The sequence below is a fragment of the Mizuhopecten yessoensis genome, unplaced genomic scaffold, assembly GCF_002113885.1.
Source record: "Mizuhopecten yessoensis strain PY_sf001 unplaced genomic scaffold, ASM211388v2 scaffold10635, whole genome shotgun sequence".
Lineage (NCBI taxonomy): Eukaryota > Metazoa > Mollusca > Bivalvia > Pectinida > Pectinidae > Mizuhopecten > Mizuhopecten yessoensis.
Genome location: NW_018408645.1, coordinates 607728 through 635603, shown reverse-complemented (window position 1 = coordinate 635603; position 27876 = coordinate 607728). Strand labels below are relative to the sequence as shown.

General features: G+C 38.5%; 1 protein-coding gene across 2 annotated transcripts in view; it reads right to left on the bottom strand.

Moving 5' to 3' along the window:
* The window catches only part of LOC110461530 (patched domain-containing protein 3-like), an 86159-nt gene that overhangs the window by 26680 nt on the left and 31603 nt on the right, over positions 1 to 27876 (bottom strand). For both annotated transcript variants that reach the window (XM_021515029.1, XM_021515031.1), the window contains exons 6-9: positions 23098 to 23218; positions 9525 to 9648; positions 1214 to 1386; positions 355 to 603 (exon numbers count right to left, since the gene is read on the bottom strand). In XM_021515029.1, coding sequence (XP_021370704.1) covers positions 355 to 603; positions 1214 to 1386; positions 9525 to 9648; positions 23098 to 23218 — 667 coding nt within the window. The remainder of the gene's footprint in view (positions 1 to 354; positions 604 to 1213; positions 1387 to 9524; positions 9649 to 23097; positions 23219 to 27876) is intronic.

Here is a 27876-nt window from a genome sequence, read left to right as displayed (position 1 = left end):
TGTAATATCTACCATCAATTGAATGTTTTGTAAAGAGACAGATGCTGTAATAATTGAAGTCCAAACTTATCACATTTAGAAAGATAAAAAAATCAGGTTTGTTTTCATATATATAGATATCATCTGTGCAAATATCCTCAGCCAATCAGATTGAGATACATACAGTATAGAAGCAATCAAGTTAACAGCTAGACTACAGGAACAAATGAGGAGTAATCTTGACCTCAAAAAAAATATTCAAAAAAAAATCAATAAAATGTTGATGGATAGATAGACCAACAAAATTAGGTCACAATGCCACATAAGGAAGTTAAATCTCCAGAAATGCTTATGTTTAAATGATAATAGACTTACTTTGACAGGAAACTTCATCAAAGTGGGTCCAATGTATTTTTCAAAGATTGTACTCATTATATTCCATTGGCTGAAGGAATTTGGGGTATAGTTTTTGTGTATGTAGCAGGGTATACAACCATCACGCGAGGCCTCCACCTTACGCTGATCCAACGTCAGACAGGCCACAAAGAAGGTTGCCTGGAGACCGTAAAGACCCAGTATCCCCAGGGCTGCATAGATACAGAAGCCACTGAGGCCTGGAATCACCTGAAAAATCATACAGTACAGTATATATAGTAAGTGTACATATAGCTACTGGATTATTCTTTCTGTACAAAATATACCAAAATGTTAACGTGAGGTATATTACACTTTTTAACAAATCCAGCACAAAAGAAACTGATTTACATGTTTCACATTTTTTATCGGTGAAATATAAGGAATTATCTATTTGATAAAAACTTATATCAGATATGTGAAGATAAACGAAATATATATCTTCACATGTGAATATCACTTTCAGCTTTGTTCAATAAGAACAGTACTTTCTATTCACTTCGTAGATTTTCAGTTTCAAGTTCAGATGAAGCGACATTGAAACATTCATTATGGTAATAACATAACTACACAATTGATGTTATTTTTGTTTGGAAATCTCACCAGATAATAGCAGCAAACGTCAGAATTGCTTTGAGTAACACATTCAAAATTGCGCTCTGCCTTGTTGTCAAGCATGACGTCATTACAACCTGGCATCAAAGAGTTCGCTTGAAAATATTAATATTCTGCCATAAAAGTGAAATAATTAAATATCCTCTATTTACATTATTTGAACTGCACAACCCAATGATTTACATGATGTCGTCCAGGAACGTACCGTTGAAGCCCCTATAGCAAAAGCCACAACGTCAGTGATGGAGGTCACAGTGATAGACACGCCAGCGTGCTTGAGAGAAAGTGCCATCCGGTCCACCAGGGGCAGCTGCATTTCCTTTGGGGTCAAGTTTTTCCAGGACTCCACGATCACGAACATGTCATCAACCCCAATACCTGACAAGGATATATGGAGGACTAAACATTGATATAGGTCACACAATCAACATCACTTCAGAGTTAATTAAAATATTGCTCAAAGATATTTCACATGTTGTATATAATTGATTTTACAGATTAACTATTTAAAATTCTGCCACATTGGCCACACAATGACCGATTATAATTTAATACCCATGCATGTGCATGTTCTTTTTACTTCTTAACTATGTACAATCAAAATTCTTCTGAAAGCCACCCCCTGTATTGCAAGTGTAAACAACAGGCACAGAGGGCCAAAGTGTCAGCAAACAATGGCTCTCCAGCTCAAGGTCGGTGCCAGAACTATTAAGACTGTTCCAGCTGTTAAAAAGCTAGGGGTATACTTTGATAGTTCACTGAACATGCAGAAACAAGTGAACGCTATTGCCAAATCCTGTTACTACCAGATCAGGAACATCGGCTGTATTCGGCAGTTTTTAACTGCAGATGCATGCAAGATTTTGGTGCATTCACTTGTTACCTCTCGGTTGGATTATCTGACAAACTAACTAGTCGTCTGCAGAGGGTCCAGAACACTGCAGCACGGCTAGTTACTCGTACTCGAAAGAGAGAGCACATAACACCTGTGCTTTATTTGTTGCACTGGTTACCTGTACGATACAGGTCGCAGTACAGAATTCTGGTGTACACATACAAGGTACTGAATGGAACAGCTCCTCAGTACCTACAGGAGCTTGTTACCCTGTATCAGCTGTCACGATCACTGCGGTCAGAGTCAGAATCTTTGTTGTGTGTCCCAAAATTTGGACTGTGACCTACGGAAACAGATGCTTTGGGAGGGTTTCGGCTACATTGTGGAATAGCTTACCATCTGCTATTAGAAAGTCAAATACCCTGGCCAAGTTCAAAAGGGACATCAAAACTCACCTCTTCACGTCTGCATTTTAGAATCTTTGCAATGTAAATACCACCCTTTTATTTGTTCAATTATGTGCACATTGCATGCTTAAATGTATAAAAATGATTGTAAGCCTTTGTTTTCTGTTTTCACAATTATAACCATTACTGTTATCCATATGTTGTAAAGCGCTTTAGAGTAATTTTACAAATTATATAGGGCGCTATATAAATGTTGTATATTATTATTATTATTATTATGTACAGTTTTGAGGTGGTGATCTCAACCGTTTCAAAGTTATGACCCAGAGGTTAAGTTTCCAATGGTGGGGCAGACCCTGGCGTCAATTCTTATATCATGACTGCATTTGTCTCTTTATGCCCAGCATTTGTAAATACAGTTTTGGGGTGGGGATCTCAACCGTTTCAAAGTTATGACCCAGGGACTATGTCTAAAGGGTGGGGCCAGACCCCTGGGCAATCCTGGAAACTTATGTGCATTCTTCTCTTCATACTCAGCAATTATATATATGGTTATAGGGTGGGGATCTCAAACATTTCCAAACAATAAAATCTTTTTGGCCCCATGAATGATTCCAACCAAATATGATTGATATCAAGTGCATAGCTCTACAGAAGAAGTCGCTTAAAGCAATATAGCCAAATAACCCTTTTTGGCCTCGCCCCTCAGCCCCCTGGGGGGTCAGTCCCACCATTTGTACACTTTTGAATCCCTGCCTCTCATGAATGCTTCTGACCAAATATGATTGATATCCAGTGCATTGTTCTACAGAAGAAGTCATTATAGCAATTTAGCCAAATTGACCACTTTTGGCCCGCACCTCTGCCCCCTTGGGGGTCATCCCCACTATTTGTACAATTTTTAATCCCCACTACCTAGGGATGCTTCCAGAAAAATATGGTTGATATCCATCTCTTAGTTCCAGAGGAGAAGTCCCTTAACACAATATAGCCAAATTGACCCCTTTTTGCCCTGCCCCTCAGCCCCCTGGGGGGTCAGCCCTACCACTTGTACAATTTTGAATCCCCACTACCTAGGGATACTTCCAGTCAAATATGGTTGATGTCCATTTTCTAGTTGTAGAGAAGAAGTAGCTTAAAGCAATATAGCCAAATAACCATTTTTGGCCCCGCCCCTCAGCCCCTTGGGGGTCAGCCCAACCATTTGTCCAATTTTGAATCTCCGCCTCCCATGAATGCTTCTGACCAAATATGATTGATATCCATTGCACAGTTCTACAGAAGAAGTCGTTTATAGCAATATAGCCAAATTGTCCCCTTTTTGCCCCGCCCCTCAGCCCCCTGGGGGGTTAACCCTACCATTTGTAATATTTTGAATCCCCATCACCTAGGGATGCTTCGAGTCAAATTTAGTTAAATTTGAATTAGTGGTTAAGAAGAAGAAGTAGTTTGAAGAAATTGTTGACATACAGACGACGGACGCTACGGTATGACATAAGCTAACCTTGGTCTTTCGGACCCATGTATTTATCGCTTAAATGTAAGCAACTCTTGCAAAATATTCTCAATGAAATTGGAGTATGAACAAATATGGACCAAAAGGATTATTGATGCAAGCTTCATCACAATCCTTTCAATAGTTCCTTAGAGATAGATAGCATTACCAAACTTCACTATCAGGTGCACAACTAAATGATGTACTGATCATTCACATACAATTTTGCTGAAATCTGCATGTCAGTTTAGGAGGAGTAGTCGAGACAATATTTTATCCATGGACGTACAGAAGACAGATACATTGTGGGGTTGAATGTCCAAAAACAGACAGGCAGGAAGAAAAGTTGAATCTAGTATACTACCCCCCCCCCCCCCCCCCCCCCCCCCCCCCCCCCCCCCCCGGGGGGGGGGGGGGGGGGGGAGATATAATTTTGTAACTAGAACAAATCTATACTGAAAGGGGATGGAGCAGGACCAGATGGACATGGGGGACACTGTGTTTCCCCATCTTTCTCCCCCATAAAGTAAATTAACAAAATCTGAAAGCATCACTATTCCAACCCATGTGAACATGGCAGGGAATTAGTTTTCTCATAAACTCATAAAAGAAGTGATTTCATTTTTAAATGTCTTCTACAAGTGTAGTTTTTCTGAATCTTCCTAAATGATTAATTTACTCAATTCGGAAATTTAATTATTTCATTGCCAGCTCGACACAGTTGACAATCTCTACTGGAACAGAATGGCCGAAATTCCTTGTAAAATACTGTATATCAGATGCCATCCAAGGAATTTTCCTTCACAAAAAAGGAAAAATCTCATTAACTCTGTCAGTGTGACAGTGATGTGACTCTAAGGAAGGAGGATCAGCTGATGGGATTTTTCAGATGACTTTGTGTCACCAGAAATCCTCCATCTTTGTAAACATCTTTGTACTTTAAATTACTTTAATTCTATTGTTTCACGATTCAATTACCGGTACATCCCATAAAAATACACAGTCAGGCAATCTTCTGTAATTATGCAATTTTGTATACATTGGATCATTCAATTACCGGTACATCCCATAAAAATACACAGTCAGGCAATCTTCTGTAATTATGCAATTTTGTATACATTGGATCAGACTTTTAAAAAGTGTCATTGTCTGAAGGTGTTTGATTAAAAAAAGGTAAAAGGCAAGGACGTGCCAAGTTCATAAGCTACAACAGGTGTAGTATTTTTATTACATTTGTTTAATTTCAAGACCAAATTGGATGTCAGACATCCCACTTAGCATGTTTTCACCTCAACGCAGGAATGGCAGACAGTTAAAGTACATTGGAATTGATACAGACAGAAACAACACTTGACAAACAGCTTTCTCTAATAGAGTCTGCCGACGCATCGTTGACACCTCCGACTGATTCTATGTCTGTCCAATGCCCGTGCCTGTAATGAGCAATTCATTGGCTTGTAAATTCACAAAAGGTTTCAAGCACTTACCAGTATTCACTACTGAATCGTAGGTGTTAACATCCGATCTGTAACTATTACACGCTCACCATTAAGTTTAACCTGAGTCATTAGACCATTTTAGAAAGCTTCCCTGCATTGTTATGAATGCATCATTTGCCTACATGAAAAAGGCCAGTTCATTTTTTTATATAAGAGGCCCATAGGCCTGGATGGTATTTTCAAATCAACAACAACTAAATTAGAAATTGAGAAATGTCGATAAGGATTCAATATTCAATGTATGGGTATATTCCTGTTATTCCAAATAGACTTGCTCCAGATCACTGTAGGCACTGTAGTTCTTTAAAGCTTTTAATACTTTTGACACATGTGACCTTGAGAGTGGAACAAGGTCACTTAGATGAACACATATGGTAGTCCTTAACTCACCACTGCAAGCTAACAAGACTTATTACCGCTGCTTTAGACATCATCCATTTTTATGGGATGTTGTTTGAAAAGTTGTCAACACATTTGACATGTGACCTTGAAAGTGGGTCAAGGTTGTTCATTTAAACAAGACGTAGAAAACATGAAACAAATGATGGATGACAGATAATGCTATGAAAAGTTGAGCTAAAGTTCATATTTATTTTCTTGCCAATGAAGATTTTAAAACGCTTTTTTTTCCAATTATAAAAATAGAAATCTAGACAGAAACAATATGTCCCGAGTCTTTAATCTTTGCTGTATTATTTAAGAAAAATCACACATAATATCTGAGTGGTGTAAAAATATTTAGCACTTATTTACATTTCATAAACATTATTGTGCAGCAAAGAGTAATAATTTGGGACAGAAGATTAGGAGACCAAATTATGGCACAGTAAGCAATGAAACTGTTAACTGAGACGAATCATTCCTGACCATTATTAAGTGACAGAACCTAAAACATGTGACCAGCATTGATTAGGTACTGTAATTGTATCAGACTGTAGGAAACACATTAACAGCACTGAATTAACACTAACCACTTACTACATAAACACAGTCAAATCAATGTCGTCAAATAAATGTGAAATGTTATTAGCATTTAAAGTGAGTGTGAAGCTAGTTGGGTTATAAATACATCAGACTTCTGGGCCTGTCAGACCAGGAATGGTAAGATATTTAATTGTTCTAGCAGCAGATACAAGCTTTGTTTAGCTTTCTGCACTACACCATTTCAAGGTTGGTATTTGTAACATTATGTTTACATGTTTTAGTTTACAGACCTAAAAGAATGGTTTAAGGTGTCAAATTGGCTCTTCATTAGGTTTGAAAAGGCATAGAAAAACTCTTCTCTGAGCTGCAGCAGAAAGTTGTCAGAGCAGCCGCCCCTTCCAGAGGGACCCTCCTGATCAGCTGAACCCAGAAACTTTCCACCTGTTTTGTTATTGTCATATTCAATCACATCATTTTCCCCATTTTGACCAACATTGGATACTTAAACAGGAGGCGGAAGGGCATGACGGCATGGACAGGATCATCAATGGGTACTTAACAAGGAGGAGGAAGGGCATGAGGGCATGAAGGTATGAACAGGATCATCAATGGGTACTTACCTAGGAGGAGGAAAGACATCAGGACATGGACAGGATCATCAATGGGTACTTAACAAGGAGGAGGAAGGGCATGAAGGTATGAACAAGATCATCAAAGGGTACTTACCTAGGAGGAGGAAAGACATGAGGGTATGAACAGGATCATAAATGGGTACTTACCCAGGTGGAGGGAGGACATGAGGGTATGGGCAGCATCATCAATGGGTACTTACCCAGGAGGAGGAAAGGCATGAGGGTATGGACAGGATCATCAATGGGTACTTAACAAGGAGGAGGAAGGGCATGAAGGTATGGCCAGGATCGTCAATGGGTACTTACCCAGGAGGGAGGAAGTACATGATGGCATGAGGGCATTGACAGGATCATACCCAGAAGGTGGAAACGCATGAGGGCATGAACAGGAGCGTCAAAAGGTAATTACCCGGGAGGAGGAAAGGCATGAGGGTATGGATAGGATCATGTATGGTTACTTACACAGAAGGTGGAAAGGCATGAGGGCATGAACAGGATCGTCAAAAGGTAATTACCCGGGAGGAGGAAAGACATGAGGGTATGAGGGTAAGGACAGGATCATCAATGGGTAGGTATGGGCAGCATCATCAATGGGTACTTACCCAGGAGGAGGAAAGGCATGAGGGTATGGACAGGATCATGTATGGTTACTTACCCAGAAGGTGGAAAGGCATGAAGGTATGGCCAGGATCATCAATGGGAACTTACCCAGAAGGTGGAAAGGCATGAGGGCATGAACAGGATCGTCAAAAGGTACTTACCCAGGAGGAGGAAAGGCATGAGGGTATGGACAGGATCATGTATGGTTACTTACCCAGAAGGTGGAAAGGCATGAAGGTATGGCCAGGATCATCAATGGGTACTTACCCAGAAGGTGGAAAGGCATGAGGGCATGAACAGGATCGTCAAAAGGTACTTACCCAGGAGGAGGAAAGGGATGAGGGTATGGACAGGATCATGTATGGTTACTTACCCAGAAGGTGGAAAGGCATGAAGGTATGGCCAGGATCATCAATGGGTACTTACCCAGAAGGTGGAAAGGCATGAGGGCATGAACAGGATCGTCAAAAGGTAATTACCCGGGAGGAGGAAAGACATGAGGGTATGAGGGTAAGGACAGGATCATAAATGGGTACTTGCCTAGGAGGAGGAAAGACATGAGGGTATGAGGGTATGGACAGGATCATCATGAATTGGTACTTACCTAGGAGGAGGAAAGACATGAGGGTAGTAATTACCCGGGAGGAGGAAAGACATGAGGGTATGAGGGTAAGCAAAGGATCCTCAATGGGTACTTACCTAGGAGGAGGAAAGACATGAGGGGATGAGGGTAAGGACAGGATCATCAATGGGTACTTACCCAGGAGGAGGACAGGCATGAGGGCATGGACAGGATCATCAATGGGTACTTACCCAGGAGGAGGACAGGCATGAGGGCATGGACAGGATCATCAATGGGTACTTACCCAGGAGGAGGAAAGGCATGAGGGTATGGACAGGATCATGTATGGTTACTTACCCAGAAGGTGGAAAGGCATGAAGGTATGGCCAGGATCATCAATGGGTACTTACCCAGAAGGTGGAAAGGCATGAGGGCATGAACAGGATCGTCAAAAGGTACTTACCCAGGAGGAGGAAAGGGATGAGGGTATGGACAGGATCATGTATGGTTACTTACCCAGAAGGTGGAAAGGCATGAAGGTATGGCCAGGATCATCAATGGGAACTTACCCAGAAGGTGGAAAGGCATGAGGGCATGAACAGGATCGTCAAAAGGTAATTACCCGGGAGGAGGAAAGACATGAGGGTATGAGGGTAAGGACAGGATCATCAATGGGGACTTACCTAGGAGGGGGAAAGACATGAGGGTATGAGGGTATGGACAGGATCATCATGAATTGGTACTTACCTAGGAGGAGGAAAGACATGAGGGGATGAGGGGAAGGACAGGATCATCAATGGGTACTTACCTAGGAGGAGGAGAGACATGAGGGTATGAGGGTAAGGACAGGATCATAAATGGGTACTTGCCTAGGAGGAGGAAAGACATGAGGGTATGAGGGTATGGACAGGATCATCAATGGGTACTTACCTAGGAGGAGGAGAGACATGAGGGTATGAGGGTAAGGACAGGATCATAAATGGGTACTTGCCTAGGAGGAGGAAAGACATGAGGGTATGAGGGTATGGACAGGATCATCAATGGGTACTTACCTAGGAGGAGGAGAGACATGAGGGTATGAGGGTAAGGACAGGATCATAAATGGGTACTTGCCTAGGAGGAGGAAAGACATGAGGGTATGAGGGTATGGACAGGATCATCAATGGGTACTTACCCAGGAGGAGGAAAGACATGAGGGTATGGACAAGATCATCAATGGGTACTTACCCAGGAGGGAGGAAGTACATGATGGCATGAGGGCATTGACAGGATCATCAATGGGTACTTACCCAGGAGGAGGACAGGCATGAGGGCATGGACAGGATCATCAATGGGTACTTACCCAGGAGGAGGAAAGGCATGAGGGCATGGACAGGATCATCAATAGGTACTTACCCAGGAGGAGGAAAGGCATGAGGGCATGGACAGGATCATGAATTGGTACTTACCCAGGAGGAGGAAAGGCATGAGGGCATTGACAGGATCATCAATGGGTACTTACCCAGGAGGAGGAAAGGCATGATGGCATGAGGGCATGAACAGGATCATCAAAAGGTACTTACCCAGGAGGAGGAAAGGCATGAGCGCATGGACAGGACCGTACAGAACTCCACATGAGATGGCCAGACCATAGGCAAACGCAATGGCTAGTCCCACGCTCAGGAGTCCCGCCATAGACAGATAGAACTGAAAAAGTGAACACAGTTTTGTTATTAAAGATAATACAGGTTTGTTATCAAAGATATTTCTGGTAATTTATCAAAAGAATAATCAATTACATGATTACCAGAACAGGGACAGGTCAGCAAGTGACATTGTGAGCCTGACAGTATAAATCACCTGAATATTGGCCAAGCAGAAGCCACAGCAATCATTTTTTAATTTCAGTACAGATAGAAATGCATTACATACATGTATCCGACATGAACTATCAACCCCACCAAGTTAGTAAACATGCACAAAAGTTATAGCCAGAAAGGTCTCAACCAATCAGAAGCCTTGATGTCCATCTTTGATTATGGTTTCTGATTAACACATACTTAATAAACTAGCATGATATCCATTAAGTACTATTTATCACTAGGTTTGAAAAATTCTTACCAATAGAAAATGGTTATAACCATTAAGGACTTCCCACCCTTCATAATACACATGTTTTTCTTGTCGTATTTTCATATCGTCATTTCCGTATTGCGTAACAGGCATTCTATTACCATAGTGTAACTTATAGTAACACCGGGTTAACAATGATACACGTGCGTGACGATGATAAGTCAACACCCGATATCGAGACTTGACTTGGAAATGTGTAATCACACATACTTCAGATATAAAGCTTATGATACAAAGACATTAATTAACTCACGGAAAAACACTGACATAAGATCAGACGACTTCAAGAAGGTTGTATATGAGGCACATGGAATGCAGACTGATGTGTTTTGATAACCGACCTCACCTGTACCTATCACGTGCTAACAGTAGTTAACAAGCTCTTGGTCGCTACAACATTTATTGTCAAACGATTTACGCTCTGTCAGAAAAATCGTTTCACAAATGCAATTACAATAACTCTGTGAAAACAGTGGTTTGTAAAATATCAAGATCTCTATCAATTGCATGTGCATGTGCGTGCACATGATAACGGCATACCATGCGATAGCCTATGGTTACCTATGTACCTGACATGTAAATACACCATGCGTAGGCAGGCTATGGAATGATATCCAAAGATATAGTAATTTAATCTATTTCCGTCGTTTATACACAAACAACAAAGGCGTGGTTTAAGTTTATACATATAATTGAATTTAAACATGTCAAACGATATTAGGTCATGTATACATTCATCACACTCACTGCTCTGTCATCCTATACAGTACAACTGTAACACTCCCTCTGTCAATCCAAGAAAATATGATAATCATTATATAACATTGTAATATATCAACACATACAAATATTTAACATTTGGCCTTAAATGGGGGCTGGCATAATTTAAGCTAACGGTAATTCAGCTCACTGGGAATGACATGATATTATATGATATTATGCAATATCTATATACTGTTGCTTTCATGTCCCAGTGGCTGAATTACTAGGAGTATGCATGGGGATTATAGACCGAGTATGTAAAACTGTAGTGTATTCGAGCCGTGAGTCTCGAGAGGTGAGTCACCCAAGAGCCGTGAGTCTCAAGGGAAAACCCATGTGCCACACTCGGTCCGATGAACCCCAACTCCACTTAGATACAACCAGACTGCCAGGTCCGACAGCTGTACAGACCAGCCCAAGAGCCGTGAGTCTCAAGGGTTTCTTCGCCGTGAGTCGTTTAAACAGCCTGATTGTATACTACAAATGTATACTTTTTGAATAGTAAGTAATATAATACTTGGGGCCAAAGAACGTAACAATAGCCCGTAAAGCCGAAAGGGTTATTGAGTAGTGGATAGCCCTTTAAGACCTGTTAGCTAATATAATGCCAGCTCCTAATATTATGCTTGATGTACATGTACGTAACTATTGGAAGAACAATAAATCCTAAATAACTTGTTTATATAATATACGATGTGTATATATCTTAATAAAGGCTGGTGGCTGGGGATGGTGGCGGTTCGATGAAGTTGAGTTGTCTTATGGTGGTACGTCTTTCACCCAGCAAGAAAATTTTAAAACTGACTTGGGTGACGCTATGTATGTTAATTGTCTTAATTTCCGCGCGAAATTCCTGCAACTTGATTGGCTAAGATGCTGATGCTGACCAGTGGTCAATGACCTTGGCCTTAATCTACATTCCTGTATTCTGATTGGCTACATGTGCTGATCATGGTATTACTCAATGGTCAATGACCTTCACCTATCACTATACTTACACTGTAGTCATGCATGTACATGCTGATCTGCATTTATACACACATGATCTGTGGGCTGTGTAAGATGGTATTATGTAATAGAATATGCAAGTCTATGATACTATGTAAGTAGCCTGAAGTCACTGTTGTCCTTGTATGATATATACTGAGACCTATAAATAGTGATCAAAATATTATGTGTAACATATATGTAGTAAAGGGTAAAGTTTGTGTATAAACTTGTTTTTGTACATAAGTATAAAAACTCAATTTTTGGTAAAGTGAAGAAAATAAGTGTCATTGTAAAAATTCTATCCCTCTGCAAAAAGTTCTGATTTTGTTCAAGGTAGACAACTCTCATCAGGATCAAAATTATTGTATGTGTCCTGTTTGCTTTAAGCTTGTATTTAGTCACTTTTATCCATACAATTTCAATTAAAAATGCTTTTTGTAACATGTTGTAGATATTTTATGATAAATAAAATATTTGTAGGGTTGATTAGCAATGTTTCTTTTCATTATTTTATTGTTTTAATAGTATTGAACAATGCCACACGCTCAAAAAATATGAAAGTGTTGAATTTGACAAAAATTCAATTTTACGGTATTTTTCACAAAAAAATCCCCAGTTTATCGGAATGATTAGTTTTTCATAAAATCACCTCTACATAGTGACAACAATTATGTGAAACTTTCATTGAATTCTGCTGGCTTATTGCGTAAGGGTGGAGCCTCCTTAAATCTCGACCAATCAGAAGCAACAGATGCATCTTGGATTTTTGGGATTACAGTGATATGGCATTATTCACATAGGATATCTACCAAGTACCATTTGCAGCAAAATCAAACTCTGACAAATTAAATAGGGTCAGGCAATAAAGTTTGGATGTTATATCTGATTATTACCCTTAGTCTATTGTTAGTACCAGTGACGTTGCAGTGGTTTTTTTTCGTTAATTTGGAATGGAGCCTTCTTGTCTCATTTTGGGAAGAAAGTATCCCAATTGAGAAGAAAATGTTCAGTAGTAAACTGCAAATTTGGGGAATTTGGCATAAATAAGAAATAATTTCATTGACACTGGACTGGTGGCCATCTTGGAATTCAGGATGAATGATATCATTCAAATACGAGATGCAAGCAAAATGAACTATGGTGGATCAGAGAAAGCAATACACCAGCTGTTCTGTTTCATAATGACCTTGACATTAGGAACTATTTAAACTCCTATTGCATAGCTATGTATAGCACCTTATCACCATGCGCTAAGTTCAGAAATTTTAAGCATCTGGATTTTGAGATTATCTCTGGAAATAAAACAGTGGACAACCGCATCTCTAATGCAGAATCCTAATAGTTCATCTCTACAATGTAGATAGCACAATTACAGGTTCAATAGCATATGAATTCAATGATACATTATCATAAATTGATCCAACAATACATAAAAAGAAAGTATTTTAAATATGAATCTCAGTGATTTAATGTCCAGTGGTTCATTCAAAATTTCAAACTCAAATACCAGTACCATTAAGTTGAGTTTTATTCATTTATTTGGATTTTATGAATATGTAAATCAATACTTTTACTGACAAAGTCAGAATACTGATACATTCCTTAAGATAGCCCATTTATTCACTAGATGCCCAGTGGGGCTCCTAAACTCCTGACAGGAAGTGACCTCGACCCAAGCTCTTACTCAACCTTGTTTCTGGTAGGAAAGCCTTACGATGCCATGGGAACAATACTTTTTCTGATTTCTTTTGAGATTTCACCATCGCATACTCTTTGCTTAATAAAATCAAACTCAGTAAGTGTTTATATCTCAAGAGGTCACTTATCTGTTGAAGATTCTAACTCAAATTTGAAAAACTAAAATTAGATATTTGATCTGTTGCATTTATCAAATGAATACTTTATGTTATGCAAAAACAACAAATGCCAATTCACATTGGAAATCTATTCAATAGTGGGGGGGGGGGGGGGGGTTCCTATCAAATATCTCTATATTGATTAACCTTACAATGTAGGTACAATGTATCTTTGTATTGATTTATCTTACAATGTTGGTACAGTGTATCTTTGTATTGATTAACCTGACAATGTTGGTAAAAGTGTATCTTTGTATCAATTAACCTTACAATGTTGGTATAATGTATCTTTGTATTGATTAACCTGACAATGTTGGTACAATGTATCTTTGTATTGATTAACCTTACAATGTTGGTACAATGTATCATTGTATTGATTAACCTGACAATGTTGGTACAAGTGTATCTTTGTATTGATTAACCTTACAATGTAGGTACAAGTGTATCTTTGAATTGATTAACCTTACAATGTAGGTACAGTGTATCTTTGTATCAATTAATCTTACAATGTTGGTACAATGTATCTTTGTATTGATTAACCTTACACTGTACCTACATTGTAGGGTAATCAATTCAAAGATACACTTGTGCCTACATTGTAAGGTTAATAAATACAAAGATACACTTGTAGCAACATTGTAAGGTTAATCAATTCAAAGATACACTTGTGCCTACATTGTAAGGTTAATAAATACAAAGATACACTTGTACCAGGGGGGTCAGGTTAATCAATACAATGATACACTGTATTGATTAACCTGACAATGTTGGTAAAAGTGAATCTTTGTATTGATTAACCATACAATGTTGGTAAAAGTGTATCTTTGTCTTGATTAACCTGACAATGTTGGTACAATGTATCATTGTCTTGATTAACCTGACAATGTTGGGAAAAGCGTATCTTTGTATTGATTTATCTTACAATGTTGGTACAATGTATCATTGTCTTGATTAACCTGACAATGTTGGTAAAAGTGGATCTTTGTATTGATTAACCTTGCAATGTTGGTAAAAGTGTATCTTTGTTTTGATTTACCTTACAATGTAGGTACAAGCGTATCTTTGTATTGATTAATCTTGCAATGTTTGTAAAAGTGTATTTGTAATGATTAACCTTACAATGTAGGGACAAGTGTATCTTTGTATTTATTAACCTTACAATGTAGGTACAAGTGTATCTTTGGATTGATTAACCTTACAATGTTGGTATAATGTATCTTTGTATTGATTAACATTACAATTAATTTAGGTACAGCGTATCTTTGTATTGATTTACATTACAATGTTGGTACAATGTATTTTTGTATTGATTAACCCTACAATGTTGGTAAAAGTGCATCTTTGTATTGATTTACCCTACAATGTTGGTACAATGTATCATTGTCTTGATTAACCTGACAATGTTGGTAAAAGAGTATCTTTGTATTGATTAACATTACAATTAATTTAGGTACAGTGCATCTTTGTATTGATTTACCCTACAAGGTAGGTACAATGTATCTTTGTATTGATTTACCTTACAACGTTGGTACAATGTATCTTTTTATTGATTAACCTTACAATGTTGGTGAAAGTGTATCTTTGTATTGATTAACCTTACAATTAATTTAGGTACAGTGTATCTTTGTATTGATTTACCTTACAATGTAGGTACAATGTATCTTTGTATTGATTAACCTTACAATGTTGGTAAAAGTGTTTCTTTGTATTGATTAACCTTACAATGTAGGTACAGTGTATCTTTGTATTGATTAATCTTGCAATGTTTGTAAAAGTGTATTTGTAATGATTAACCTTACAATGTAGGTACAGTGTATCTTTGTATTGATTAACCTTACAATGTAGGTACAGTGTATCTTTGTATTGATTAACCTTATGGATTTTGTACAAGTGTGTCTGCACTTTTTATACGATACCATTAATTATTAGAGAATTGGTACCACAAAGGCCTCCTAAAACAACTGCACTGCGAAATGAGGTCACAACTAACATCCACACTAAGCCTTGATTTTACCCTTGTGGAACATATAAGTCCTGCCGTATTTACACAAGGGGGCTGTTTTGTCACAAACGATGAGATATAATAAACACAGGTAATACTGTTGGGTGTTGTTTTGTCAGGAACAATAATGGTACTAAAGACATGGATATTTCTGTGGTAGGTTATTTGTGAGATTCCTACAACTATTAAGTAGAGAGGTACTTTTCTGTGACCTAAATTGATCCACAGTACCTGTAACAGGTCTGTGGTCCAGAATCTAAGTCCTTCCAGAATGAATTCTTCTCTCCCCATGAATTGACCCCCCTCCCCCTGGAGACACCTCTTTCCTGCCCATGAGGTGATCTATCCCCTCCCCAGAGCAACCTATTACTTTTCCCCAAAAGTAAGTCCTACCCTCCAATTCATCACATAGATAGCCACATTACATGGCCATCAAAAATATAAAATGTCTTGTGCGGAACAATTAAACATTTCTCACTTAAATATCATAGGTTACAACTGGTCATAAACTTTTTTCAACTCCATGACATTGAAGTTTATAGTTGGTGTATCCTTTGAGAAAATGCAACATTTTGTTTTCAACTGTAAATTTCAAATTTATTGGATGTTGAATCAAAAGATATAACAATAGTACCGCCATGGAGCCTGCTATCTCTCATACATTTTTATCTTTAATGATATCTAAGTCTTAACAAGAGGCCCAAGGGCCTTAGTGGTCACCAGAGTTATATCATAGGTATTGGTAGCTTTATTTTGTTTGTTTAGATGTCCCAATTTTATATTTTAAAACTATCTTCCTCCAAGGATTATTCTTACCAAGTAAGAATAGTTTCCTACAGAAAATTGTCAAAATATACCCAAAAGTGTTGTTTCCCTTTATAAACTATAGTTAACTTTACCTCCTCCCCAAGGGAGAACAGGTGTCTCGGGGGTGCTGAAATTTACAATTTAAATAAAGCCCTTGATGATCTTTCCATCCATGCAGAGAAAATGACTGAAGTACCTCTGAGTCTGGAGAAGAAGACTTTTGAAATATTGGTTAATTTTCCCTGTGGGGCCCCGCCCTGGCCCCTAGGGTTGGGGTAGGAATCCCAATTTTATATTTAAAACCATCTTCCTCCAAGGATAATTCTTACCAAGTAAGAATAGTTTCCTACAGAAAATTGTCAAAATATACCCAAAAGTGTTGTTTCCCTATATAAACTATAGTAAACTTTACCCCCTCCCAAAGGGAGAACGGTTAGCTCGGGGGTCCTGAAATTTACAATTTAAATAAAGCCCCTGATGATCTTTCCATCCATGCCGAGAAAATGACTGTAGTACCTCTGAGTCTGGAGAAGAAGATTTTTTTGAAATATTGGTTTATTTTCCGTTTGGGGCCCCACCCTGGCCCCAGGGGTTGGGGAAGGAATCCTAATTTTACAATTTTGTAGCCTCATCTACCAAGGATGATTCTGACCAAGTTTGAAAAAATTCCATCCACTGGTTCTTGAGAAGAAGTTGAAAATGTAAAAAGTTTACACACGACGCACGACGATGGACGGAAAGTGATCGGAATAGATCATAAAAAAATAAATCTAGTCTATATATATTTGAAACAAAACTGTCACTAGTGTTCACATTCTCGCACCTCAGACATAGATATCCCACGTCATACCCCTTGCTAGATTTTTCTATCTCATCTGATCTGTCTTGTACCTTTATGTGACATTTTGCAGAATTTGTATACTGCGATGCATTTATTCGCGCGTTAACTGCTTGAAATTGACAATTTGCATTATAAATGTTCTGTTTTGTCGTTATATGTATAGTTTTGATGTTGTTAGATATTTGATGTTGTAGATAAAATATAATATACACAGTGAAATACGCTGTAATCTATGTAAGGACAGATTACATTTTTTACGCGAAAGCATTCAAATGTAGCTTGAGTAGTGAAGAGGTCATTATCATTTGTGGCCAAAGGCGGGATACTTGTAGTTTTCAGCAAAATTAAATACTTAGTAGTTCTTTTCGAACTAATAGGTGCGAGAAAAAAATCAATAACCTGTAACTGAGCGAGATCGGGTTATCTCAGTTGAGGGCTAAGATTCTGTAAAATCCCAACCGAGGCGTAAGCCGAGGTTGGGATTTTGTTACAGAATCTTAGCCCTCGACTGAGATAGTCTGATCGCGATCAGTTACAGGTAAAAGATTTTATTATTCCATAAGTAAGACCCATATCTAGTTTATGTACCATGTCTAAAACAAAACCACTAGAAGTGTACAAGTAGCTTTAATAAGATATGTGATCAGTTTTGACTTCCATAGTGGCCATTGTTCTAAGGAGTCAATTCAAAGTCAACCACATTTGACTTCCATAGTGGCCATTGTTCTCAGGAGTCAATTCAAAGTCGACCACATTTGTATTGAGTCTATTTAATAACTGGATATTCTGTACTTCTTCTTCTTCTTCTTCTTCCACATAATTGCCTCCTTCGTCTTATCGAAGATTATGCAATGTTTATGATACACAATGCACAGGTGAACACACAATTGAAAAGTTTAGATTGTAAAAGTGAAAAAGTAAAAAACACTGATGTAGTGTCAGACGTTAAAAGCTGGTTGATTCGACCAACCAGCCTTAAGCCTAGTGAGTTCGGGGTCTGTTAGAAGTTTAAGCTTTTTTAGTTCCAATTCGTTGAGAGTTTTCTTAAAGGTTTCCAAGTTTGTCGAGTTCACAGTTTTTGAGTCAAGTTCGTTCCAGTCTTTTATTGTTCGAGGGAAGAATGAATATTTTCTTGGGTCTATTTTACATGCCTGAATTTGGTAGGACCGATCGTGTTGTTTTCTGGACCTCCTCATTGGTGTTTCTATTCGGTTTTCCTTTTTGATGGCTATTTGTTGCTTGTCAATTTTGAACATCATATGGAGTCTTGAGTGACGTCTTCTTGTTTGGAGTGAAAACCAGCCTAGGCGTTGGATCATGGATGAAACGCTTGAACGGTTTCTGTGGCTGTTCATAATAAATCTGCTTCCAGAATGTGACCATGGAGGGTGTAATTATGTTTTATCGTCTGCTTTTTGTTAAAGATGGTTAGCACTGTGCATTTATTTGGGTGGAACATCATGCACCAGTCTTCTTCCCACTTCGCAAGTTTGTCCAGATCTTTTTGGAGTGTTTCGGCATCATTTTGATTGGTGATTGTGAGGTAGGCAATCGTGTCATCAGCGAATAGTCGTACGGATGATGTTAGTTTTTCCTGTAGATCATTGATGTAGAACAGAAATAGTCCCGGTCCTAGGACTGATCCTTGTGGTACCCCGGAGTCCACATTTACTGTGTCTGATTTTTCACTGTCAATGATAACTTTTTGGGTTCTGTCTTTTAGCCAGCTGCTTATCCATGTGTTAAATTTTCCAGATATTCCGTAGGTTTTTAGTTTATGAATTAAGAGGCTATGATTGACTTTGTCGAAAGCTTTTGCGAAATCCATGATTAGAATATCAGTTTGTTTGGCGGATTGAAGATTTTTGGAGACATCATCAACAAATTCGATTAGCTGGGTTTCACATGATCTGTTTTTCCGGAATCCATGTTGGAGAGGATAAAGGATGTTGTTTTCTCCATGGAGCATAATGGTACTCGCGATCATGTGTTCCATGACCTTACAGCACACTAAGGTGAGAGATATTGGCCTGTAGTTTTCCGCTTGAAATTTTTGCCCTTTTTTGTATACAGGGGTGACATTTGCTGAACGCCAGTCAACAGGGACGATTCCAGTGTCCAGTGATTTTTGGTAGATTAACTGGAGAATTTGGGCTATGTCGCTGGAGAGCTCCTTTAGTACACGGGGTGAGATGTTGTCAGGGCCTGGAGCTTTGTGTGGGTTTAATTTCCAAAGTAATTTCTCTATTCCTTTGGTGGTGATTTCAGGTTCCTTGGTTGACTTGGATTTGGCATCTGTGAAGAGTTTTCCATCTAGCTTTAGTGATGTAATTCCGACATTGTCTTTCTTTTTTATATTTGATATATGTCCAAAATCGTTTCATTCAAGAGTAGGTATTGTCTTCTTCCTTGGGTGTTACTATGTTTTCAATGTATTTCCAATATGCTTGTCTGGATGATTTTTGAATTTGTTTTTTTAGTTCCAAGTATTGGGCGATATGTTGTGGGTCACCCGTTTTCTTTTTTCTTTTGTAGAGTCTTTCCTGTCTCTTAAGTTGTTTTTTGAGTTCCATTCCGATCCACGGCATCCCGTCTTTATTTTTCGTATGTTTGTGTGGAATGTTCTTGTTTACCGTTGCCTCTATAAGTGATTTGAAAGAGTCCCACATTTTTGTGACTTCACATTGGCCATCTTGAAACATAGCAGTCATGTTTGGGAGGAGGTCACTGTGATCTTATTTCATCGCAGCCCAGTTTGCTTTTTTGTAGAGGGGTATTTGTCTCGGCTTTTGTCGGTGGATCACTGGTCTAAAATCTACCTCTGCATAAACAATTTCATGGTCCGAGATTCCTGGTAGGACGTCAGTTCTTGTTACTTTGCTTGGACAGTTTGTCAGTAGAAGATCCAGTGTGTTTGTTTTCCTGGTGTTTGTTTCGATGTGTTGGACAAGATGGTTTTTGTCGATTTAACTCCTGAATTGATTGTGGAGGTGAGGATGGGCGGTGTTTGGTTTCAGTGTGTTGTTTTTCCAATCCCAGCCTGGAAAGTTGAAGTCCCCTCCTATGACAATTGCTGCGTTTTTATTTGATGATGCTCGGGCGATGGAAATTTCGAAGTTGATCAAACTGTCCTCGTCTGAAATGTGCCGTCTGTAGTAGGAACACATGTAGATGTTCGCCGTTCCTTTGATGTCAATCTTAACCCAGACTATTTCACAGTCAGTGTCTAGATCTGGGACAAGTTCGCTGCTGTAATCTTGTTTTACAGCGATTAGTACACCTCCTCCTCCGGATGATGTTCTGTCCTTTCTATGTAGTACATAGCCTTCAGGGCATACTTCAGCGTCTTTGATATCGGGTGTTAACCACGTTTTTGTACCAATGATGATGTCTGGTTTGACGCTTTCTACTACATTTGCTAGTCTGCATTGCTTGCTCTTGATTGATTGAAAGGTGATATTTATAATTCTGAGTGGGGCTTTATTTTTGTTGCGCGGCGGCTTCCTTGTTGGAGTTGATGTGTGGATTGGTTTAGTTTTTGGTCTAGCGTCTGGACTCGAGAGTGATGGATCATTTAATGTTGATGTTGAGAATGTTGTTGATTCAGAGCTTGTGAGGTTGGTTTGATTAACTGTGGTGCCACAGTTGGGGCTATTACAAAGGATGCAATGCCAGCTGATGTCCAGTTCAGAATCCTCGAGTTGGTTGTAGGAAACAGTGTTGATGTTTTGACATGATGCGTGGTACCATTGGTCACATGTTTCACATTTGATTCCTTTCTCTCCCCAGTCAACGGTCTTATCGCATGTCCCACAGTCGTATTGCCTTTCGTCCTGGTAGGTGTCATTTGGTCCAGGATTGAGGTTTATGTCGTTAGCATTTGATAACAGGGTTATAATTAGGTACGCCAAAAGCGACCTTTTCTTGGATGGGCATGAACTAGCTAATAGACAGCGTTTTAGAATGACGTTGGTGAGCAGGTGATTGTCGATATGGCTAATTGGTTGGACGATGTTTTCGAATATGACAGCATATGGGTTGTGTAGTTTATTGATCACACAACTCTAGGTAGCAGTCTGTCTCACTTTTAGTTCTTTAAACAGTATTTCAACAACCATATTCCCTAACAACCATATATTCCCTAACAACCACCACATAGATACATCAACAGAAACATCTGAGAGATAGGAATTCTGTCACAAATACTTTAGAAGATGACCCGTAAAAGGGTTTTTTAATTCCTTTGGTCTAGGGAGGTTTAGTTAAAATCCTTTTAACCATTCTGAACAAATATCCTTTTAAAGGAAACATTCTTGACTAATGTCTTTTAAAAGGAAAAAGGTTTTTTATTTAATGCAGTATCTTGGGCTTAATATCTCTGGGCCAGAAAAACTAAAAGGCAGCCGTTTGACTTAATAGCAAAATTGAAAAAAATCAACGAACAACCTTTGAATATTTCAATAACAACAGGATTTTACAGAATCTACATTGATGTTATGCTGTAAATATTCACATTTTTTTTAGGGAAAAATGATAATATCATGAAAGGGGTGAGCAAAATACACTACATTGAGTTTTGATCACCTGTGCTTGGGATGTACAGCTGAACATTATACATTCACTTTAACACTGATAGTCCTAATAGGTCAAAAAGAATCATTTTTGTTTAAGGGATCTTATTTACATAGCACATGCACACACATACCTCCATTTTACTAGACTATCTAGAAACTCTTATTTTAACAAGAGGCCCAAGAGGGCCTGTATCGCTCACCTGAATATTTAAGCAGTCATAGCAAAATATTCTCATTAAATGTCATATTGCACTAAAAATATTTCCCTCGCAAACTTTGTTGGCTCTATCTGTTGAAACTACCAGCAAGATATTATTATAAGATTCTATGCTTTTTGATTCTTCAGAAGTTGCTTGACACAATTTTCCCTGTGACCTTGTAAGTAGGTCAATGTCATTTTCCTTCTCAAATTGGTTAGCTCTATTCCAAAAGCTACCAGACAAATCTGATGAATCCATTCCTTTTAGTTCTTAAGAACAAATCCATTAAAATGTTGTTGACCTCTGTGACCTCTTAAGTAGGTTGAGGTAATTTTCATTCGCAAACATTGGTGAGCTCTATCCCAGGAAGTCACCAGCCAAATATTAAGATTTTATACCTTTCAGTTCTTCAGGAGAAGTTGTTCTAAGCGTTAGTCATATCTGACTCCTGTGACCTTTAAAGTAGGTCAAGGTCACTTTCATTCGCAAACTTTGTTGGGCTCTTTCCCAGGAAATAACCAGCAAAACATTAAGGTTCTATAACTTCCAGTTCTTCAGAAGAAGTCGCTAGAAGTGTTTGACATATCTGCCTCATGTGAACTTAAAAGGAGGTCAAGGTCATTTTCATTCTTAAACTTTGTTGGGCTCTTTCCTAGGAAGCTACAAGCCAAATATAAAGATTCTATACCTTTCAGTTGATAGACCAGAAATGTGTGTTGACTTACCTTCTCATGGACGAGGTTGAACCTGGCCAGAGTGAGGATGAGACAGACCAGAAGTGTGTATTTTGGGAAGGGCGTGTGTGTTGTTTTATCTTCTGATGGACGAGGTTGAACCTGCCGAGAGTGAGGATGAGACTGACCAGAAGTGTGTATTTTGGGAGGGTGTGTGTGTTGACTTACCTTCTGATGGACGAGGGTGAACCTGGCCAGAGTGAGGATGAGACAGACCAGAAGTGTATGTGTTAGGAAGGGTGTGTGTGTTCACTTACCTTCTGATGGACGAGGTTGAACCTGCCCAGAGTGAGGATGAGATAGATCATCACCAGGGAGAATCCTGTGGACAGTAGGTTCACATCAGCATCCACAGCTCCATAACCCTCATCATCAAAACTGTAATAACAGAATGTGACACACAATACATAAATCAATATACAATTGTTACAATAGGCCCAATGTTACTTTATTGCTCACCTGTCATTTCTTTCACATGTGACCTTCAAAAATAGTCCAGGTCAAATTTATTCAATTAGGCAAAACATCAGTAGTTTATTGGTCTTTGTCAGAATATTTTCCTACTGTTCACCTTACTTTAAAGTTTGGCTAATCTGACCTTCAAAGTTAGTTGGTTTATGTCATTAATTAATGATTCCTTATTTATATTACTTAACACCATTAAGCCACATGCCAAATATCATGAACTTAGGTCCCTAAGTGGTTCTTCATAAGAAATGATGTCAAAGTTTTAACAAATTTGGCCCATGTGATTTTAAAAGGCATGCTACTTGCCAAATATCCTTACCCTAGGCTTCTTGATTTTTCAGAAAAAAGTTGAAGAAGTTCCTCAAAGATTTTAATTCATCTGACCTTTGTGACCTTTAATGTGGGTCTTTGTCATTCATTTGAATACATATGACAGCCCTTCACCTCAGAATCCAACTGACCAAATATCATCAGCCTAGACTTCTTGATTATTCAGAAGAAAATGTTCAAAGGTTTTAACTTGTTTAACCTCTGTAACCTTTAAAGTTGGTCTATGTAATTCATTTGAACACATTTAATAGCATCCATCTGACTAAACATTATCAGCCTGGGCAGCTTCGTTCTTTAGAACAAGTTGTTTAAAGGTATTAGCAAACTTGACCCTTTGACTTTGAAAGCTAATCAAGGTCATCTATCTGAACGAACTTGATGTTCTTTTATCCCTGCATCCTACTGATCAAATACCATGACCCTAAGCCTCTTCATTCTTCAGAAGAAGATGTTTGAACACATTTGACAACTGTGACCTTCAAAGTTGGTCAAGATCATCCATCCGATTCATTGTCCGAAGTCCCATACATAAACTGTAATGGGTCTAAAACTTGACTTTGGAAGAGTTAAACATACAACAAGAAGTACATCTGCGCTAGTGGTAAAGGGAGATAATTCACATTAAAAAACCCTCAAATGTACAACTAATTAAAGAGATGGATTTGTACCAACATATCGTTTCAATCTAGAAACAGGCACAAGGGAGACTAATCCTTTCAAAAACAGACACACTTGACAGACAGCAGTTATTTATCTATGCTAACAAACTCCATCAGTACAGCCTCTAGGTACAAACCAATTGTTTAGACTTGCATCTATATTTATTTAAGTGAACTTCTCCAGGAATTAACATGTGACAGTTATTGATACTAGTTAAGTACACTTGAACATTACAACAGTTGCCAGGACGATACAGGGGTTATTTGGTGCTTTGGTCTTCTAGTGCAAAAAAATCCATGCTGAAGCTTCAGTTCACTGGAGGTCTTAATTCCCCAGAAAATTCATGAACATTAATCTCTCCTTATAGATTAGTAAATATTGAACCCCACCTGTCAAAACTTTGTACCAACAACAATAATATGTTATCATTATCATCACCATGTATACAGGAAATCCATCAGAAATTCTCAAACATTGGTAACAAACTTTGGTCTTGACCTCTGGCATTGTAAACACATCTTAGCCTACACCTCTGATAGTGTTAACACATCTTGGCCTACACCTCTGACAGTGTTAACACATCTTGGCCTCTGACATTGTTAACACATCTTGGCCTACACCTCTGACATTGTTAACACATCTTGGCCTATACCTCTGACATTGTTAACACATCTTGGCCTACACCTCTGACAGTGTTAACACATCTTGGCCTACACCTCTGACATTGTTTACACATATTGGCCTACACCTCTGACATTGTTAACACATATTGGCCTACACCTCTGACATTGTTAACACATCTTGGCCTACACCTCTGATAGTGTTAACACATCTTGACATATACCTCTGACATTGTTAACACATCTTGGCCTATACCTCTGACAGTGTTAACACATCTTGGCCTACACCTCTGACAGTGTTAACACATCTTGGCCTACACCTCTGATAGTGTTAACTCATCTTGGCCTCTGACATTGTTAACACATCTTGGCCTACACCTCTGACAGTGTTAATACATCTTGGCCTACACCTCTGACACTGTTAACACATCTTGGCCTACACCTCTGACAGTGTTAACACATCTTGACATATACCTCTGACATTGTTAACACATCTTGGCCTATACCTCTGACAGTGTTAACACATCTTGGCTTACACCTGTGACATGTGACAACATACCTGAGTAACATAGTTTCTATGCTTCTATTAAGAACCTATATTGACACTATTTTTCTTTTTATTTAAGAATTAATTAAGTGATTCCTTCTAATGTCACTGCTGCTAATTACATTTTAATCAAAACAGGAAAGAACTGGAGCAGAATAATAATTAATACACAGAGAGGAGTTGTGTGCTGTACTAATTGTGAACAATGGCTACTGTACAGTAACAAGTGGTGAGAAATCACACAAGCTCACAATGTAGTGAACAATGGCTACTGTACAGTAACAAGTGGTGAGAAATCACCCGCGCTCACAATGTAGTGAACAATGGCTACTGTACAGTAAACAAGTGGTGAGAAATCACCCAAGCTCGCAATGTAGTGAACAATGGCTACTGTACAGTAACAAGTGATGAGAAATCACACAAGCTCACAATGTAGTGAACAATGGCTACTGTACAGTAAACAAGTGGTGAGAAATCACTAAAGCTCAAAATGTAGCCCAACAGTTTACAAGATAAATCACTGTATAGTCCAAACTTTATCAGATCAAAAAGTTCACCATGAAGTCCACACTTTACAAGATATCATAACAAAAGTTTACTATATAGCCCACATTAAATCAAATTTTAATCACACAAGCTCACTTTAAGCCATTACTTTAACAAGATTTAATCATCAAAATTCCCTATATAGCCCACACTTTATCAAAATGTAAATCACACAAGCTCACTACGAAGTCCACACTTTACAAGATATAATCACAAAAGCTCACTATATTGCCAACACTTTACCAGATCTTAATCACACAATCTCACTTTAAGCCCACACTTTAACAAGATTTAATCACAAAAATTCACCATATAGCTCAACACTTTACCAAATATGAAACACACAAGCTCACTATATAGCCTGACCCTTTACCAGATCTTAATTACACAAGCTCACTTTATAGCATGACCCTTTACCAGATCTTAATTACACAAGCTCACTATATAGCATGATCCTTTACCAGATCTTAATTACACAAGCTCATAATATAGCCCAACCCTTACCAGATTTAATTAATACAAGCTCACTATATAGCCCAATCCTTACCAGATTTAAATCACACAAGTTCACTATATAGCCTAACCCTTTACTAGATTTAAATCACACAAGTTCACTATATAGCCCAATCCTTTACCAGATTTAAATTGCACAAACTCACTATATAGCCCTACAAATACCATATTTATACAAAATATATCTTATAATTTTATTTTTCTCCATTTATTATTTTGTTTCATTATGGAGCTTTTTTATTACTTTTTTTCATTCCTTACACAATTGGTTATTGCTATAAAGATGAATATTTAAGAAAAATAATGTACATAGGATTACGGTCGCCTTCTAGCTTCGAGCTAGAGGGAATTTGCCTTTAGCTGAATGGTAGAGCGCCCAACTGGGAACCTAGGGATCTCAGGTTTGATCCCCGGTGAAAACACACTATTCCCTTTCCTGTTACAAATGGTTTTCATGGCCTTCCCTGTAGTCACAGGGAGTTAGAACCTGGGTTGTGGTGTTGGAGGGCAAACACATTTAAAAAGAGGGAAGTAGTGTGGCAGTTTTTAATTGTACATAGGATTACGGTTCCCTTTAGCTCTATGGTAGAACCTAGGGATCGCGGGTTTGATCCCCGGTGTCATGCATAAAATGTACCTCCTGCTTAAATAGTATCCGGATACTTTTTATGCAGAATAAAAAGTATCCGGATACTTTTTATACCCCTACCAAAAAGTACCCCCCCTGTATAAAAAGTACCCCCCTATGAAAAAACCAGATGTTTCAAAAAATTTAATCAATAACAGTTCAGAAGTTGATTAGAAGGTTACAGTTGCATGTTTATTCACCCCTACCCCACCAATACCCACCCCGGGGCCAGGAAATTATGCCAATTTTTTTTTTAAACACTGGACACAATAAGGTTTTGGGACTCAAGTAGAAACATTTACATTTATGTTATAGTCATTACCCAACCTTTATTTAATTCCCCACCCCCCGGATACTTTTTATACACCCGACCAAAATGTACCCCCCGGATACTTTTTATACCCTGACCAAAAAGTACCCCCCTATAAAAAAATGATTTTTCTCTTTTTTTTTTATCCAATTGAGTTCAGAACTTGAACAGGACATTACAGGGGAATATTAATCCACCCCTACCCCACCAATCCCCACCCCCGGGGCCAGGAAATGATGCCAAAATAATTTTTAAACACTGGTTTGGAGAGTCATGAAGAAACATTTACAGTTATGTTATAGTCATTACCCAACCTATATTCAATTCCCCACCCCCCGGATACTTTTTATACACCCGACCAAAATGTACCCCCGGATACTTTTTATACCCTGACCAAAAAGTACCCCCCTATGA